General features: G+C 48.4%; 1 protein-coding gene across 1 annotated transcript in view; it reads right to left on the minus strand.

Annotated features, from left to right (window-relative positions):
* SLC7A10 (solute carrier family 7 member 10) overlaps positions 1–16,380 on the minus strand; it is a 32,143-nt gene extending 15,763 nt beyond the window's left edge. The window contains exon 1 of the mRNA XM_054170114.1: positions 16,278–16,380. Coding sequence (XP_054026089.1) covers positions 16,278–16,362 — 85 coding nt within the window. The 5' untranslated portion in view covers positions 16,363–16,380. The remainder of the gene's footprint in view (positions 1–16,277) is intronic.
* Between the last annotated feature and the right edge of the window lie 2,988 nt (positions 16,381–19,368).

The raw sequence follows: 19,368 nt of genomic DNA on the forward strand, positions 1-19,368 counted from the left end.
AGCATATACAGGCAACATTTCACTGACAGCTGGGAATAGAATAACAATTAATTGTCAACTAATTAATTCATTAAAAGTCTGGCCATCCTCTCAGGGCTCCCATGTCTAAGCAGATGTCATTTAGGCCCACAGGATGACAGTGTCATTGCTTAAACTAGCTCTCTTGATAAGCTCATGCTGAAGTTTGCTTCCTTCCTAGGAGTTAATAAATGAATATATCTTATCTGAGTATGAGATACTGTAAAGATTTAAGATTAGTGTTTAACAACAACAATAACAACAGCAACAGCTTAGTCAAAAGGAATTGTGCTTTTCAAATTGTTTAATCTAAATGAAGCATGATGTAGATTATGTCACTAATGGTGACGGTGTAACTCATTGTGGATATTTATCGATACATTTATTTAGCAGAAAACCATCCTTGGCTGGGCTCTGTCCTGGCCCAAGCACTGGCAGTGCCTGCAGCATGAGAGCTGCCATCCCCCAAAGCTGTACAGTGGCACTCAACAGGGTGGAGGGGCACGAGGTGCTGCTCAGCGTTTGCCCTGTTCCTCTCCAGCTCATTAACACAAGTGTAGTGTTTAATACAAGAGATTGTAAGTCATTGTCCCCCGAGCCTTTAGAATACAAAGGGTAAAGGAAGTTGTGAATCAACAAAGCACTCGGGTCTAAAAAAGGACTGGGCTGGAGGGACTCTGCTGAATGAAAAGCAGCACAGACTCTAAGTGCAGTTTTCCTAACCTCCAGTCAAGCAGGAATTCAGGCTCTGGGGCAGTGCTTTAGGTATCTCATGTAATAGCCTTGAATTTCTTTGCTTTTCAGTAGTATTCTGAAAACTCTTAATGCAAAATGGATGAAGAATAAAAGAATCTATAGAGCTTGGCATTAAAACAATACCCATTTAACTTCACACACGAGCAAACCCTAAACCTGCTGTAGCAGTGGAGTATGAATGATGGGAAAAGAAAAAGGGCTATAAAAATAACAGTGATAAAATCTACAGGGATTGGCATTTAACGAAATTAAATGGTCTTAAAATTTTATTTCAGGTCAAATATTTATGTTAAAGCCCCTAGCAAGAAAGAACATGACCAGTCATTATGAACTGCAATTCCAGCATTCCAGGTGGATTTCACTGGGCTAAGAATTTATAATCTGATTATGATACACCCAACTCTAAAGACTGAAAAAAATCAGGCTCCTTACAATACCGACAAAAGTATTTTCTTTAACTTGTCACAGATTTAGCGTGACATTATTTGCTGTTTCAGCACTAAAATACAGGTGCAGTCCATGAGGACTTGAAGAACCAAGTTTTTCTAACGCTGCAGGTGTGGCAGAGCAGAAAACAGTCAAATAGCTATTTCAGGTAGAAGCTCACCAATAACTGACTGCTGGGGTCTGGGAGAGGCTGGCATGGGCTGTTTCCATCCTGCTGTTAGGGTTTTGCGATTGAGTAAGGTACTGTGGGCATTTTTCAACCATTTTCCTATGTATATATTAAAATTAAATAGCGGTGCGATGACCGGAGCTGCGGGACCCGCAGAAGGATGCTTACCGCGGGGCCCTTTACCGACTCGAGGTCCGGGCTCGGTGTCCCGCAGAACCGCTCTGCGGAAGGAACACAGTCGGGCGGTACCCCCCGTCCGTGCCTCCCCGCGGTGCCCTCGGCCAGTGCCTGTCCCTGGTCCCGGGCCGGGTCAAGCTGGGGCGGCAGGAGCGGCCGGGGCAATGCCCCCAGCTGGGGAGCAGCGCGCATGGTAAGTGGCGTGGTCTGCCCGGCGGGGCCCCGGGGAGCGGTGTCGCGGCTGGCACCTCCGGTTTGCGACTCTCGCCAGCGTCAGTCCGCAGCCTGCCCGCACGGCACGGGCAGCCCCTGCCCGGGAACCGGAGCCCTATCCCGGGAGCAGAAGCCCCGCTCCCGGCCGGAACAGCCTTGACTGAGCCGGTGGGCAGCGCTGGGGAGCGGGCAGCCCTGGCAGTGCCGGCTGCAGGGGGTCATTCGAGGGGTGAGGGGCAGTCCTGTAGCAATTCTATCTAAAAATCGCAATCCAAGCAAATTTGTGAGACTTGCTGACCTCGGCCTTCCCGAGACCATTAATACACCTGGGGCTGTTTGAAAAGTTCCTTAAAACGCGAGCTGCAGGTCTGGCTCTGGCTGGAGGTGCACAAAGGTGCAATGGCACGGGTGGGTTTGGAAGCCCTTCCCTGGCCGTGGAGAGCTGCACGCAGCATGCAGCCCCCACAGAGCCTGCACAGGGGCCACAGAGGCTTGATGCTGAGCCAGAGCCTGCTGCTTATCATACAAGGTTGCCTGTGCTCAGACTGCTGTAGCTCAGCCTCTACCAATGTGCTCAGGAGGTTCAAACCAGAAAATGTGCTGGTTTAAAACTTCAACCTTTCTGAAAAGGGAAGCTCTTTATCTTCCATCGCTGAAATTGGTGATAATTTGCCAATTGCTCTTCTTCTACAGAAGGTTAACCCAGAGAAACTTAATCATGAAAGCCTCTGTTTTGGTATTGTGATCACCACAAAATAATTTGCCACTTGAATAGCACTCAAAGCAGGTGGCACTGGCAGGTTCTGACTGTACCTGTAAGAGGGGCACATCTGCACTACAGAGGCCTCACTGCAAAATTTGAGGTGGGACATTCTCAATACAGCACTCGAGCGAAATGCAAATGCTCCCTTAACCAAAACCAGCACTAGAAACTCTGCTCTGATGTGCTGGCTGGCAGGCATCACGCAAGAGCTCTCCCAAGTGTGCAGCTGGGCACACACTGGGTGTGAGTGATTAACTCACAGATCACTCTGTTCAAAGCTGCAGAGCCCAATGGAGCACAGCATCACAGTATCACTAAGGTTGGAAGAGACCTCAAAGATCATTGAGTCCAACCTGTCACCACAGACCTTATGATAAGACCATGGCACCAAACGCCACGTCCAATCCCCTCTTGAACCCCTCCAGGGACAATGACTCCACCACCTCCCTGGGCAGCCCATTCTAATGGCTAATGGCTCTCTTGGTGAAGAACTTTATCCTCACTTCCAGCCTAAAAACCTCCCCTGGTGCAGCTTGAGACTGTGTCCCCTTGTTCTGGTGCTGGTTGCCTGGGAGAGGAGATCAAGCACCTGGAAGCAGTCATGGCTGTCCCCAGCCCAGCAGAGCACCTGGAGGGAGACATGGCTGTCTCTAGCATTCAGGACTGGTCCCCACCTCTGCAATGCTTCCCTATGCTGGAGACCAAACACGTGGATGATGTGTGCAGAGGACAGATCTGCACTGAGGTAGGTAAGTGGTGAGGGGGTGCTGCTGCTCAGGCCTCTCTGGAGCATGTGAAATGATGAAGTCAGATGTCTGCAAGTGCATGGCTTGGTTCTGTTTGTCTGAGTGGCACTGCTGCAGTGTGTGTGCATCAGAGCAGAAGGTAGAGCCTGTGTGACAGCATTCTTCTTGTTGCTCCAAATTGAAAACTCCTTTTGTCCTGCTAATCCTTTCACTGGCTGCAGGCTCTGTCTGCTCTTTTCAGGCACAGAGTCTACTGCTTTATTTCCTGCTCCTCTGTTCTGACTCTGGTACTTGGTCTGATTTCTCTACTTCCTTAACTTCTGACTTGTTCTTTCTCCTCTTCTCTTGCCAGTGTTAGGATGTGTGGGCTGCATTTCATTACCATGGAGAGCAAACCTCAGCCACCAGGCCCCTTCTCTATATGCTGCAAAGAATACCACAGATACGAAAGAATTACTGGGAAAAGCCTTCTTGAAGGGACTAGGAGGCACTTCTCTTGGTGTCTTCTCAGAGGAGGAATGCTGAGCAAGTTCCTGCACCCTGACAGCAGCACATGTGGTAGTAAGGCTGCATGTCCAGGTGGGGATTGCTACCAGCCCCCTTTATTGAGCTTCATACTGCACCCTCCCCTTTCCTTCCTTCTTCCCTGACACCAAGGACCTTGCTTAGGGTTTATGGCAGGGTAGCGCTGCCAGCTGAAGTTATGAGGGTCCCAACAGAGCTGGGGAGCAGTTCTTTTTGGTGGGTCCCACTGCATTGCCACTGACAATGGCATGAGTCTGTAGGGAACATGGGCTCAAACTTCCCTGGACTGCAGGGCTTCAGCATGTGAAGGAGCTACTGAGACCCTTGAAGCCCAGCTCTCCTGTGGTGTTAGAGAAGGCTTCAATCCTTCCACTAATTTCCAAAGAGAAACCAAATGCCAAACCTACCTTGGTGCCATAAGAGGGATGCAGATGAAACCCCTCTAATGCTCCTGAAATCCCTGGGCTGCTCTGGTTAGAAAGTGCAGCACTGCACACTGCTCATAAATCGTGCAGCTTTATGCAGTATCAGCCCCTGGTACCAGCCTGACATATGTTTTCTGTGCCCTCTGCACCTCAGTATCCTGAGTTGAAGTTTTTACCTGGAAACAGCAGAAAGGTGTCATTAACCCCCCCAGGAAGAAGTGAGCAGTTTCCATGCAGGACTCCTGCCCTTTCTGTACATTGGAAGTGGTGGGGGTCTTCTCTAGGACACTGTGTGACTCTTATTATGAAACAAATTCTGACTTTAAGGAAAGCAGCTGAGAGTGAAGCAAAGTCCCCAGCACCATGGCTTAAGAAGCGGATACCAGCCTGTGAAGATGATTTAATGTTGGTTCCTTGGCTGAGAAATCCTGCCCATGACAGCTGTGCCTCTGGGATGGCTCTCACACTGCTTTCTGCACCTGCAGTCATTTTCACTATTTAGCAAAAAGAAAAGCAACCACAAAATGCTGTTCTAAAGCTCCCCACCCCTAGCTTTAGTTACAGCCAACGAGTTCAGCTGTGTTGGGGAATGCCTTGGGTCAGACAAGGACAGTGTGACAGACAACAGTTTCTTGGCAGCCCAGGCTCCTCAGCCCTGCTCATGGCAATAGCAGGGACCCTTGCACCATCTTTGAAGCACAGTTTGTTTCACAGAAAATGCTGGGGGTTGGTGTGTGTGGTGGGTGTGGGTTATATATTTTTCTCTTGGTCATTGTGACTGAGCACAGTAAACAGATTACTTGAGTAGTCCAGAAAGCTTATCAGCAACTGCTGCTCAGTGGGAAAGCCTCTTCCTGTCCATTCCTGAAAGCTTTCAGTCCTTGTGGAAGTGTCACCATTTGCCTCATTAGAAAGATGCATTAGAAGTGCAGTATGCACAGCATGCTGATCCAGGTGCACAGGGGTATCTGGTTCTCTTAGAGAACTCAAGGCTCTAGTGGGGAAAAAAAAAGCCTGGAAGCTACCACTGTCCCCCTGACCTCCAACCTGCTCCCCAGCTGCTGTGGCACCCCCCTGACTGCCTGGCACAGCATCACTCTGCAGCTTTTTGTTCTTCCTTGAGAATTACAAACTGTTTGCATGCACTGGGGCCCTTTCAGTGCTCAGCTGTGGCTACCAGCACCCACATGTGAGCCAGCTTTGCCCCAAGGTTCTGTGGCAGCATAGGGACATGCAGGGACTCACAGGACCGAATTACAGGAGTGAGTGGGTCTGCAGGAAAGACACTTTCAACTGATTGCTCAACTGTATGTAAGGCAAAACTTAATTTTCACTCTCACCCCTGGTTTTCTCTCAAACTCTTGAGTTTTATGCCTCCTGCTGGGACCCCACCAAGATGAGCCCTGCCAAAGTGTACTCAAATTCAGGCCAACTGGTCAATTTTTTGACTGTGCTTATGTTGATTCTGTAGAACTGTGACAATATTATAACCTGGGATCCACACAGAAGAGCATCTCTAAACCAGACACCAGTTGATCCTTATGCCTTGAAGGAACTTAAACGTATTAAACTTTAAGGTAAAGCTCAGCCTTCAATGGTGTCCTGAGCAGTGAAGGAGTCAAATGCTGACAGCACCTTCCTGAATGGGAATTCCAGGCAATAGCTTTAAATGAAAGCAGTATGAGCAGAGAGTAATAGCCATCCCAAGACACCATCTGTTGTGCTAGAGATCAGGTTACACCAATGGGAAGAAAGATGGATCAGGAGTCTCCTGTGAGCTCTGCTGCCACTGCCTGGTACCTTACACGAGCCTTGTTTTGGTGGCAGACACAAACAAGGCAGGAGCTCTTCAGCAAAGTCTGCTGCTCTCATAGGTTTCACAGCTCTGTGATGGGAAATCATTCAGGCTCTCAAGCTTACATCCTCCTGTTGTAAAGCTGTGTTACAAATCCCAGTCTAGCTGGGTTTGCCTCTCAGCATGGGATCACTACATCTCCAACTACATGGCTCTGTTTCCATTTTGGTGAAGAACAGAGAGATGTGCTTATGGTCAGAGCAGTGAGGTGGAATTAAAAGCAGAAAGGTGGTTACTTTTCTTGGGGTGCACACAACTATTGCACAATCACATCTGAGTTAAAGCTTGCACCTAATTTTACGTGCACTTTATCTCAATCCAAGTTTGAACAAGAGTTACAAATCCTTATCAGCTTAGCACACATCTGCAAACATCACTGGCAATGCTGGATTGCTGTCCTCCAACTCTTTAGAAATTGGTGCTGACCTGTGCAGTGACTCTAAAACCTTTCCTTTGCTTTCAAAGCATACATTTAGATAGTTTTACCAACAAGAACTAGAAGCTTATTCATTCCCAACAGAAATGGCAGCCTGCCTTGAAACTCCTAAGTATCTGACCTGGGAGTTCAGGGAAGAGGCGAGCCTTGTTGTACCAGGATCTCAAGAGCTACCAATATTACTCCAGAATTATCTGCTGTGCATGTGAATTTTGTGTTAGCAAATATTACAACTCTCCCTTGAAAGGAAGTTTCTTCAGAATGAGCAGACTTGGTGTTGCTCACCGGTGTCTTTATAGATCAGGGATTTTAACCTGTATAAAAAATTCAGCAAAAAGGAGTCCCTCCTTGCCCCTGGATGGAAACATTTGCTTACACAATGTCTGGAGCACATGGCAGCATGGAGCAGCTGAATTAGCTAACCTGCCCAACACAGGTTCATGCAGACCTGAGCTGCCTGCCATGGCCACGCGTGGGGCCTTTGTGATGCGATGCTCCCTGCTCTGCTCCTGCCACGGATCAGGGAGGTTTGATTGGTCTTGTCACTAACAGCAACAGACTTCTGTGAGTCACTTCACTGTGATCCTGTGAAGTAGGTGGTTTTTTTTTTTATAAATGTCACTTTGCAGACGTTTTTCCATTAGGTGGGGTTGGTTTGTTTGTTTGTTTTTCAGTCCTGGTGCTTTTGAGCAGCTGAATCACAGCCAAGAAGTCCCAGGACTACCTCAGAAGGCAACAAAGGGAAAGGTAGAGGTTTCAATAGATGCTGTTTTCAGAGACCTGTCTTCAGGGAGGTCCTCTTAGTTGGTGTCTGGAAGTGAACTTGCTCACCTTGGCCTTTGCATGCTGCTTTTCCCATCTCTGAAACTAAGAGGACAATCCCTGCCCACTGCTAAGGGAGCTGGACTGCCTGAGGACTGTCTGACACTGCCTGTGTCCTGCCCACGTTTGGTGAAGTGTTCTTATTACCAAATTTGTACTACCAGAGACTGGCCCCCATCACTTTGATTACCGAGAACACAGCACACTTGTCCTGAAGGCTGCAGGGTCTGTTCAGATGCAGCTTCTGCCAGTCCCACCGTTCTGCGAGCAGTAACGGACCAAGCTGCCTTAACTGAATTTAGGGCCTGATCCTATGAGGCAGTGAAGTCCTCTGCTCTTGCCAACTCAGTAGGATTTGAGAAACTTGGGACCAGTTAAGAAAAGGGACTTTAATCTGCTGCTGGGAGGCTGATGGTGCAGAGTGCAGCTCCTCCTCCTGCATGCACTCCTGGTGTGTAGAGGATTTGGGTACCTTTTGTAAGTCTGCTTAAACCTTGTTGCGTTGCTGGGCAACTGGCTGTGCCCACAGCCAGCAGACCTGCAGACATTCTGTCCTACTGCTCTCTGGCACAGTTTACTATAAGAAATGGCTTTACTGCAACAGGATCTACTAGCAGTGGTACAAAAAAGCAGTTTGTCAGCTTTTTTTTAATTACATCTGTTTTAATTTTGTCACACAAGCGGAAATCCCTTCTGAGCTGAAGGTTGGGCATGTGGGGGCACCACCCAGAATCAAATACTTCTTACTTATTCCTTAAAATATTCATTCAGCTATTTTTTTTTTTTTTAATTTTACTTGAGTCTAAGTACAGTGTTTGGAAGCTTAAGGAGCTTGGATACTTTCTGCACTCTTGTACTGCCTTAATGCTATTACTCCTTTCAAGGCACTGGTGAAAAGGGCTCCTTATTTATGTTTCCAAAGTGTGTGGCTTTTCAGGTTTTCAGGCTGCATTCAAGAGTATCAGAAATCTTGGTGTTCATGGAGTCCTAGAATGCCCACTCTATCCCTTTCATGGACATCAGAAGTGTCTGCTTTGTTTCAAATCAGTGATAAAACAATGCTTGACACCCCAGCTACCACAGAATTGAGTCTGCTGTCCAAAGAGGACAAAATCTGAGCAGCAGTGATAGTGTGACCTGGATCTCATGCAGCACAAGGACCATGTCTGTGAGTTTCCCAGTTAGAGGGTTTGTGGCATCTGTTGGCAAAGATCACATGGTGATTTTTAGTCCTCTGACCTGGTGCGTTCAACAGAATGAGATTCTTCCTTAATTTGATACTTCCTGGCTTTTGTGACTCTTAAGTAAGGTTCTCCTATTGTCCAAACCTAATTTTGGTTTGAACAATACTTATACTAAGGCATTTGGACTGATCTAAGTTATATGGTTTCACATAACTGATGAAGGAGCTCTTGTTTCTCACAGCGGGACTGCCACTTGTCTAATCACCAACCTGTTTCTTGGAGTCAGAAGTAACCTTTCTGAAGTCCTCCTGATTTGCATGCTGTGTTTTAGACTATTGATCTTGAAGCCCCATGTCTGAAGTGTGAGTACAACAATGCTTAAAGATAAGGTAAGAATTTTCAAATTAGCTTTGAGATGCAGAAAGATTTTTCTGTAGGTTTTAGTACTATTCTAAAGCAAGTGCTGAGTGAATGGGATTGATTCAGCCACAGGGGTTAGTCCATTAGTTAGTGGGACAGAGATTCCTCAGGCTCAAGCATCACCGGTAGATTCCTTCCCACCATTCTTTCTCTGAGATCCAGTGGAATCTGTCTCCATTGTCTGGAACAGATGATGAACCATGTCCAGGAGCAAAAACTTAGCTGCCTCACCCTAACACTACGTTAGGCCATTTATTACCCTGACATCAGAAAGACAGAATTTCTCTGTTCCTGAAGATGGGGACAATTTGTAGACAACCACTCCTCTAATCTGGCTTTTCAGCCCTGACTTGCAGAGGCCAGTGCCAGAAGAACATGTCAGGAGAATGAACACTGCCTAAAGAGACTCTGTGGAGCCTGGCACGTGAAGAAATGTGTTCACCTTTAGATATGGCTCTCCTCTGCGTGAGAACAGGGCCGGCCTATTCTCTGTGCTTTCTCATTATACAGAGAGCATTTAAGAAGGAATTAGGATGCTAAGATGCTCAGTCCATGCTGGACTGCTGGCTCCCTGCTCACTGCTGTGGAACATCTGCTAAAGAACTCACTGGGAGACTTCTGGGTGTTTCAGGACCAGCAGTAAAAAACAGTACTGTTAGGATGTTTTATATCTGGGGCACTTTGGTCCTGACAAATGCCTTCTCATTTTATCATGCTGTATCAAAATGACAAAAAGTGTGGCAGCTAGTAGAAACTCCCCAAGCAGCCCAACAAAAAGCAGGGGCTTGAAAGGAAAAGTTTGGCACACACAAAGCTCCAAACACAAAAAAGCTAAACCTCTACCAAACCATTTCTGCTTTCTGTGAGCCTGCCAAAGCAGAGCAGACTTTCACAACAGAAAAGGCTACATTATGCTAGAAGGAAATGAGCTGCAAGGCACAGGAAAAGGGAACACGAGTGGAGATTTATGGCACTGCTGAAAGCAGGCACTGTACTGCCAGGCCAGGAGTACACCACCACCACCAAAGGATGCTACCTTTGTGCTTTCAGCTATCAAGGAAGGAGGAGAGGTTTGGCTAAGAGGGTGTCTAAACTCCTAACACCCACTGCAGGTGGCCCAGCTTCAGTCTTCTGAGTCACTGCTGTGTCCCAAGCAGAATTTTCTACTTTATAAGAAGGTGAGGAGGAAAAAAAAAACAAGAAGCAAAATGCATGCAAACTAAACCCACCCTTCCTTCCTTCCTTCCTTCCCTCCCTCCCTCCCTCCCTCCTTCCTTCCTTCCTTCCCTCCCTCTTTCCTTCGTTTTCTCTTTCTTTCTTTCTTTCTTTCTTTCTTTCTTTCTTTCTTTCTTTCTTTCTTTCTTTCTTTCTTTCTTTCTCTCTTTCTCTCTTTCTCTCTTTCTCTCTTTCTCTCTTTCTCTCTTTCTCTCTTTCTCTCTTTCTTTCTCCTTCTTTCTTTCCTTCTTTCTTTCTTTTTTTTCCCTCTTTCTTTCTTTCTTTCTTTTTTTTCCCTCTTTCTTTCTTTCTTTCTTTCTTTCTTTCTTTCTTTCTTTCTTTCTTTCTTTCTTTCTTTCTTTCTTTCTTTCTTTCTTTCTTTCTTTCTTTCTTTCTTTCTTTCTTTCTTTCTTTCTTTCTTTCTTTCTTTCTTTCTTTCTTTCTTTCTTTCTTTCTTTCTTTCTTATTTTCTTACTTGCTTGCTTGCTTTCTTGCTTTCTTGCTTTCACTTGCAAGTGAAGCTGCAGCTTGTTTTCAGCTCCCTGAACTCAGGGGAGAGGCTCTCCTGATGATTCTGAGGGGTAACTACAGACTGGCAGAGCCTTGAAGGCCAGAACAGCCCTGAACCCTGTCACACCATAACTGTAACCTGTGCAGTATACTCTGGGTGGGTATCCATGGGCTTTCTCCTTTTGGGAGTTGGACCTTTGTCAGTGGTGTGCACCTCTTTTCCATTCTGGCTATCATACCAAACTACTGACACATCTCAGCTTTGATGGAGGGAAGGATCCTGAACATGGCATTTTCTGTAGTTTTGAACCTGAGCCTAAGCTTCTGGATTGAACAGAAAAAAAAAAGTGTCTTTGTGGTTTCTCAGAAGTAAGGATGCTGTGCCAGTTAGCTTGAACAAAATCAGACTGCTGCCCGCCTTTAACCATAATCTGCATTTCTAAGAGGACAAGATGCTGAATTACATTTCTCTACAGTCCAGAGCGAGCTCCTGAACTATTGCCCTGAAAAAGCCTAGTGGTGTCTGTGTAACTACTGTGTGTGTTCTGTCAGCATGTGCCATGAGGAACTAAATACTCAAAATACCAGTTAGCAAGGTGTGACAGCTAAGGAAGCCTCCTTCTTAGAAACACTTCCTTGGAGAGAGACACTGAAGCAATCTGGATTACTCTTACAAGTCAGTGAACAAAAGTGTGTCCTGAGACCTCAGCAAGCTATAGAAATTAAATGAGAGAGGGAGAAGAGCCTTGCTGCAGCACCACTGCTTGGTGTGCCCCTGGGGCTGGAGCAGAGGAGTCAGGAGGAAACACCTGGGGGTGGTTTTATTCTGTCTTTCTCATCCATGTTTCGTTCTGCTGCAGACCTGTAACTTGGGTACTACTGCAACAAGGTCCGTTGTGCTCAAACAGGAACAACCTCCTAATGATTTGATATGTCACTTGATAAGGAGATGGATCTGATGGGTGCCAGCTGATTCAATGACTGATAACCAGTCCCTTAAGCAGTGGTGGCAGAGAGGATGCATCAAAAAGTTGGCATTAATGCCTCTCCATTCCCACTTCAGTTCTTGTGTCTGAAGAAGATGAATATGGAGGCTGTTCCCAGGTCGATGTCCAAGGCCAGAAAGCTACTTCAGAAGCAGAAATCACTGAACACTCTGCTCACTGGCCACCTGAACACAGTTTTGATGGTGTCACTGGATTTGAACTGGGAAGAAATTTATAAGGGATCTTGTGTGTGAGTAGAATAAGTACTGCAAGCATTTTCTAAGCCATGCCAAGTCTGCTGACACAGATAACTTGACTGTCTGTGCTCAGGAAAATAGGGAGATGTATGTAGTGTTATCTGTCTTTCTCTTATGCCTCAGTTTGTAGTCTTCTAGCAGGTCTTATGAAGCCCATAAAACCCCTGATGGATACAACAGACTGACCAGAGGGCAAGCACAGCCCCAGGGCTGCTTCCAGGCAGGTTTACAAGAGGCACAATGTTGTAAGAGATGTGTGACTGTTTGGTATAAAGCTACTTGATCTGTACTGAACAGCCAAACATTTCCTGTTCAATGTCTGACACATGCAACGTGTGTTCATGCCCCCTGTCAGAACGCTGCTGTGCCACTCAGACCAAAGAATCTGGCTGGCAGCAGAGGTTAATCAGGCTGTTGCTTCTAATTCTTGTGCTTTTCTAAAGAACGCTGGAATGTGGCAGCAACTACACAGAGCCAAGCCATGGAGCTTCTTGCACAGTTTTGCATCTGCAACTGCAGGGCTCTGGTTGAAGGCAATGAGTAAGTGTTTGTGTGCATAGCTCAGTGGCCTGTGCTCACGCATGTGCAATAACCTTAATTACACAGCTCTGCAAGTGAGACACAAAGCCAGCTGTGCAGGAGGTGCATCCAATGACTGTTTAATTAAACACAGCACAGATTTCCATGTCTGCTGAATAAATACTAATCTGGGTTTCAAGCAATTATATAGTATCTGTAAGTTATTGTCTTGTAGCTAATAAAGCACATACATTACTCCTTTTAAAGCTGTATCAGTTCATCTGAGTATTGGCAAACTTAATTTGCAATGTAATTGAGTTTATTACAAGACTAGGAATGGCTGGAGCCTGTGAGAGATTTGTTTTCACTCTACATAACCATGTCTGAGCCAGAGCTGTTTGGGTACTCCTACAGCAAGGCTCAGGCACTTTCCAAAACCGTGGCAGAGATGAATTGCCAGAAAGATTTGTTACAACTACTAAACACTGTGCTCAGTTTTACAGTCATTAAGCATCAGTCTCTTTTTAGCATTAAAATAAAAAGGGCTTGTATTTAGTGCCTGCATTTATAAGAGGATACTCCAAAGAGGGGTCTTCTGCCTCAACATGAAACAATCTTTGCAATTAGGCTTGTCTGCACATAAATTTAAACTAGATAAAGAATGGAATCATGAAGGGCAGTCTTCTGTGTTGTGAGAAAGCTGGGTTGCTGGGAGAAACCAGGAGGGCATCCTGGGGGTGGCTATTGCATTCTTAACCTGATGTGGCTGCTGTATTCCTAACCTGAGGTACTGTGCTCTTCTCATTGTCCTTAGGGCTGTCTGTTAGACAAAGTGGCATTTCTTGCAGCAAAGCCTTTCAAACCTCTGTAAAACAGGATAAAAATCTGCAGTGCTGAGTTCGTGAGCATTGGGATGATGGCACAGCAATTCATGATGCTGACATATCTCAGCTGGAAGAGTAGCAAGAATATTGTCCTGTACTTCAAAGCATGGAAAGGGGACTGAAAAGGAACAGCTGTTTTGCAGGGAATGAGCACAGGCTGCAGGAGCTTCAAGGCAGGATGAGGGCTGCCTCTGCCACCCCATAACAGAGTCAGTGCTTACAGGGCAGGCTGGGCACCTCCTGAGCTCTAACAGCTAGAAGCCTGCAGTGTTTAAGCTTGATGAAGTGTTGTGTCTGTATCTAGAGGTACCTGCGCCCCCTTCCTCAGAAACTTCAAGAGGCCCTAATGGACTATGAAATATTGACAGACCCTGACATCACTGGAATGCTCTCAAACACACCAGATAACTTTGTGCTCCCACCTCCAAGCCTCTTTCACCTCACTTCATTGTGCTAGGGAGCACTCAGAAAACAATTTGATTTACCCCCCACCTCCAATTCAAACCACGCAATGCTTTATTTTAAACAAGCAGAACTGGTACATAGAAGGCAACCATGACTTTATTAATCCCATATTTGTAGGCTCCTACTTACAGTATTTTCCAAATACTCCCTCATGTTTCCTCTTCCTGATACTAATTACTAGATTGTAATTCTCCACATCCATCCCGCAGCTGACTAGAATTGCAGAGCAGTCAGCTAAAGCAGAACATTTGGTGCAACGCTGGCAGATCACAGCATCAAACTTCTCTTTGATAGTGCAGAAATAGCCTTTCACATTTGCTGTATCTGCAGCACTTTTAAGCACTATTTGAATGAAGATAACCAACAGGAACATTCAAAGAAACAGGGAGAGCAGAACCTTTCTTCAGCTCCATGCAGATCTACATGAGGGGTTTTTTTTCAACAGTGATTTCTTTCCTCTTGGTGTTCTCAAGCAGTATGACTTTGCCACAGGACACACCAGAATGTGAAGTCTAAACCTGTGAAGAGGGTTTCACTCACCTACTCAGAAATGGGAAATCTGTTGTGGTGGTTGTCACAGAGTCCTGGTTCTGAAGGCTATGACCCCAACGGCACCTGTTTGTTCCTAGCATTCACTGGCTTTGCACTCTTACATTTTAGCATGCAGAGACTCTGTGAGCCAGCTGCTGCCTAATGCCACTTCAGATCCAGCAGTTTAGTGGTTCGCTGAAAGACTCTTAAATAAGATTTCTCCCATTTAACTCCAGTAAGGGTCTGCAAGCTGGTCTGGTGTAACTTAGGGTCCTGGTTACAGGCTGTCCTGGTCTCTGCTGTGACATCCACAGAGCTGTGCTTAACTCCCTTCCTGTGCTTCCCTGCATTCCTGAAGACCTGAACTCCCACACCTGCACACAAACAAATCAACCCCCAAACCAGGGTCCTGGGGTTGTTTTTCCAACTGCTGTTATCAAAATGTGGGTGAATTTGCAGCAGAACTATTAGGCTTCCCTTGGCACTGCAGACAGCTTTCTTCCATACATGAACTGCTTAGCAGCACTTGACTTTTCCCCAAATGGCAATCTTTCCCCCCCACTCAGATGTCTTGATTCTGTTTCACAGAATTTATTTCCTACAAGAGTTATGTAGATGCATTCTGCTTGCAACATGTTGCAAATGACTCAGGTTGATGAAAGGTTGGCTAGGAAAGGATCTGGGACAGCAGGGCAGCAGTCTCAAGACACAATTATCAAACACCAGGACTAACAAATTACTTAGATACCATAAATTTTCCCTGTGGCCAGCAGCAACTTAGGCAATACCTGACCCTAGCTATGCCTTGCTTACAGCCCTGTGCCCCACTCTCACACCAGGTCAGCTGTGCTCCAGTGAGATCCAGAACCTAGATTTCCCCCCCCTTATGTGTGCCAAGGAGTAGAATCGCAGCAGGATCGTGGAATAACCTACAGGAAGTGTGCAATAAAGTCCTCTTCCTCAAGCTTAGGGACATCACTCATGCCAACACAAAAGGGTGTCCCAGCCAATTCTGCTACTCCACAGCAGATCTCTGTGGATGTGGCAGCTCTCGTCATGCCCACTGCCACCTCCACAGGCTACCATGGACCATGCCCCAGCTGTCCCTGCAAGTCTTTCCAACAGCTCATGGTGGAGAAGGTAATGCCTGGGTCTTTCCACGAGTTTTGGGGGCTCACTGTGTTCATACAGGCTGCTCGCATCTGGCTGAGAACTTGCTGCGAACCTGCTCTTCCCGGGCTGCTCCCAGCCCAGCTGCTGCGGCAAGGGCACGCTGTGGGAGGGTGCCGAGCACCGCCCGCCCGGGGCTTGGGTTTGGCTCTGATGGAGAAGACTCTGCCCCGCTGGCTGCTCTGAAACGCGAACCGACTCTGTCGGGCATGGCTGCGGCTGGCAGCGGCTCTGCCAGCGACCGGCGAGCGCGGGGCGCGGAGAGCCATCGGCCGTGCCGCCAGCTCCCGCGGGCCCCGGCTGCCACCTTCATTCCGAAGAACCCCTATCTCGGATAAAAGAATCAGGTTTTGGTTTAGTCTTAGGAGTCCGTGCCGCATCAGCCGTGCCAGCTCCAAAGGCCATGGGGGAAACACTTTGGCAAATGCCCGCTGCTGCGCTCAGCTGCGAGGAGGGCTTTCGCTCGCACTTTGCTGGCACCTCCAGGACCGTGCATTAACAGCCGATACCGAAACGCCGTCCCGACCGCTGCTCCCCCCTCCGCCAGCTCGCCGCTGTCACAGAATCATGGAATCACAGACTCATAGAATGGGTTGGGTTGGAAGAGACCTTAAAGACCATCCAGTTCCACCCCGCTGCCGCGGGCAGGGACACCTGTCCCACGCAGTGCTGCCCGCTAACTTTTCTGGCAGCGGCACCGGGCGGGGAGCTGGTGCCCCGTGCACCTGCCCGCGGGTGCGCGCGGTACCCCGCCGGGCTCAGCCGCGCTGCCGAGGGCCCTTACCGATAATGATGGCACAGGCGCTGAGCAGCCCGATCTCCTTCTTCAGCGCCACCCGCCCGGCGCCGCGCTGCTCCCCGCCGGCCATCGCTGCCCACGCCGCTCGGCCCCGCCGCGCATGCGCCACCCGCGGCCGGCGGTGGGAGAGGAGTGCGGGCCGGGGGCGTGGGGCGTGCTGCGGGCAGGGGCTGGGGGCTGTCTCGAGGTGCGGCACTGGGGGCAGTGCCCGGACGCCCCCGCGGGCCCCGCAGCAGTGCCGGGCGTGGCGGCCACCCCTGAGAAATCTCGGGACGCGGGGATGCCAAAGTGGGCATAGCTCGGTAAGTGCCGGGCGACCCCTTGGCAGTGGGGTTCGACAAGGCAGCAGGCTGTGCCCTCGCCCCGGCAGCCTGCGTGCCCACAGCTCATTTTGGATGACTTTGGCGAGCCCCTTACCGGGCTCCATGTAGGGCTGGCTCTCGGCGCTGTCTCTGCGGGACTCGCTGGGGCGCACCTGCTGTGGCGCTCCGGCAGCTGCGGCAGTGCAGTGCTTTGAAGGGAAACCCGCGCGCGTATTGCTGTGACCGGCACTGGCAGCGTGTGGCCAGGCAGGCACCGCCAACCTTTGCAGGTTATGCCCCAGTGCTAGCTTCTTGGCTTCTACCTTCTACCGTTAGTTTCATCTCTTCCCTTTCTCACTTTGTTCCAAACCTCTCTGGAAGGACTTAAGACCCCCAGCTCCCGTGGACTCTGCGGTGCTGACGAGCCTGCACTTGAGGGTGGCCCTCCAGCGGCCCTTCCAATTGCCCCAGGTGCCTCCCAGGGCAGGCAGCTTGGCTGTCCATAAGCTGCAGCTGGGGTCATCGTTGGTGAGGTTAAGGAAATAATCAATATTTGCTTTCCTCACACAGGAGCTGGAGCACAAATGCTGGGATGCTTCCCTGCAGTGGGAACACAGGAGTGCCAAGGCAGCTGTAAGGTAATGTCCTGGGTGAACACAGCCTGCTCTCCTAAGCCCCCCATCCCCCACACAGGTGGGAGGGAAAGGAACACAACAACACATGGCACACACAGGCCACGGGGAAACCACAGGGTACACTGCAGTGTGCACCTCCCAGGTTCTGTCCCTTGGACAGGGGAGCACCTGCTCCTCATGGCTGAACCACAGGACCATACAGGTGGGGAACAGGAAAGGTCCTCTTGGATTCTTTCCACCTCCCAGGACAGTTCCTTCACAGGCTCAGACGAGGAAGAGAGACTTTTTGGCATTGCCATCCACCATTTGTCTTTGGCCATCTTCCAAAGCCAGAGAGAAAGACCAAGTGACCACCTCTGGCTCTTCCTCCTGTTCCCATGATGCCCTTGATTCTTCTTCATCCTTTGCCAGAAGAGCTGCTTTCCTTGTATGTTTCTTTCTCCATACAGGGGCAGCAGATCCTGGCACAGGCTGGTTCTCTGCCTTGCCTGTTGGTCCTTCTCTTGGCCCTGAGCACTCTGAACACTGACGAGAAGGGTTAAGGTTTTTAGAAATGTTCTGGACAGTTTTGGGGGTTTTGCTCATACTCATACACCTGTACATGACTGCTGATAGAAATACTTGGGTCTGTAACTTCTCCTTCTTGAAGAAAGTCACAAGACACATCTGGGTGCCTTTACTGTTATCTTTTCAAGTATTCTAGTGGTAATTAGAAAGAAAACACCCAAGAGAGAAGCACCAGAAAACTCTTCTTAAGAGAGGTAGCCAACAAGCCATTAAAACTGAACCAAGTGAGGAACCTTGAGAGCATTGTCTTCCTATCCAGCTTCATATCAGGGGCATTTTGAACAGGACTAAAAGAAGAGAGCTGGCCCAGGAGAGCTATGGGGTGAAATCTTGGCTTCATCCCAAGAAAACCTCTTGCAGCAGAAACATTCACTTTCCTGTGGCTCAGCAGGGCCAGGATATTGTCTGTTGCAGCTTAGTTTTGGCACCATACACTGTTTTGTTTCATCCTTGAGGGCAGCATCCAAGCCTTTGCTTTTGGTGGGGCTGTTCCCAGGAGGAATAGGCAACCTTTGTGGCTGGGCATTCTGTGCTGCCCTGGGCCAGGAGGGTGACCTCTGACAGTGGAGACTCAGCTCCTTGGCTGCCAACCCCACAGGGGTATGACAGATGTCAAAAAGGACCTGTGCCCATGCCCTGGGAGGTGAAGATGGAAGCATATGATTTGCTCAGGGTCTGCAGCAATGTTTTAGTAGGTGTTTATTCGTGGTATGTCTGCCAGAATGTGCCTCCTGATGCAGGCAATGAGCTGGTGAGCAGCTCACCCTGCTTACCGTGGGCTGGGTGCTGGAGGAGGCTTGGGGCTGTGCAGCAGCAGAGTCTCTTCCTGCCACATGGAGCTGAGTGCTTGGCCTGTGGGGTGAGGATATAGAGCCAGAAAATCTGTGCTGGTAACTTAGGGTTGTGGTCCCAGACCTCTGTAGAGTACTTTGTTTCTATTTGTCCTGGGAAAGAGGACAAATCCATGTACAGAACATTGGTTTACTGATTCTTTCACCAGTGAGTGCACTCTAAATGACTGCAAGCTTTGACAAAGGTTTTGCAGTGTTTTGCTCTTGCTGAGGGAGTAACCAGGTGAGTGCTTACCACCTGAGCTTTAGGTGTGCCCACATCCATAGGCAAACACAGACGTGTAAACCAGCAGTGGGCCAGAGAGCTGCTGGGAAAGACAGCAGTGCTAGAGGCTGCCCACAGGAGCTGCCAAAAAGGGGCTTTTTTCTTTTCAAAAATGTTTTTAGACCGTGTGCCTGCCTGCTTCAATGTGCTCTCTGCATGAGTGTGAAGAGAGGACTTGTCTCTTTTTGTGGTAGTGTTGGCTGCTTGTTTAGGTGGCATATTCTGTCCCGTTGTCAATATAGTTCCGAAGTGAGCAGGTCAGAGGGCACGTTCTAATCAACAGTTATCTGAGACGGCTCTCAGAGCTAAGGCTTCTTTGCCATCTCTCTGGGTCTGAACATGCTGTATCTCCTTGAATGACAAAATGTTAGTAAGCAAAAAAGCCAAAGTTCTTTGTAGGAAGGCAATTGCTGCATAGCAACTGCACAGAGAGGATGCAATGAAGCTTGCATGTGT

The sequence above is a fragment of the Dryobates pubescens genome, chromosome 19 (assembly GCF_014839835.1).
Source record: "Dryobates pubescens isolate bDryPub1 chromosome 19, bDryPub1.pri, whole genome shotgun sequence".
NCBI lineage: Eukaryota > Metazoa > Chordata > Aves > Piciformes > Picidae > Dryobates > Dryobates pubescens.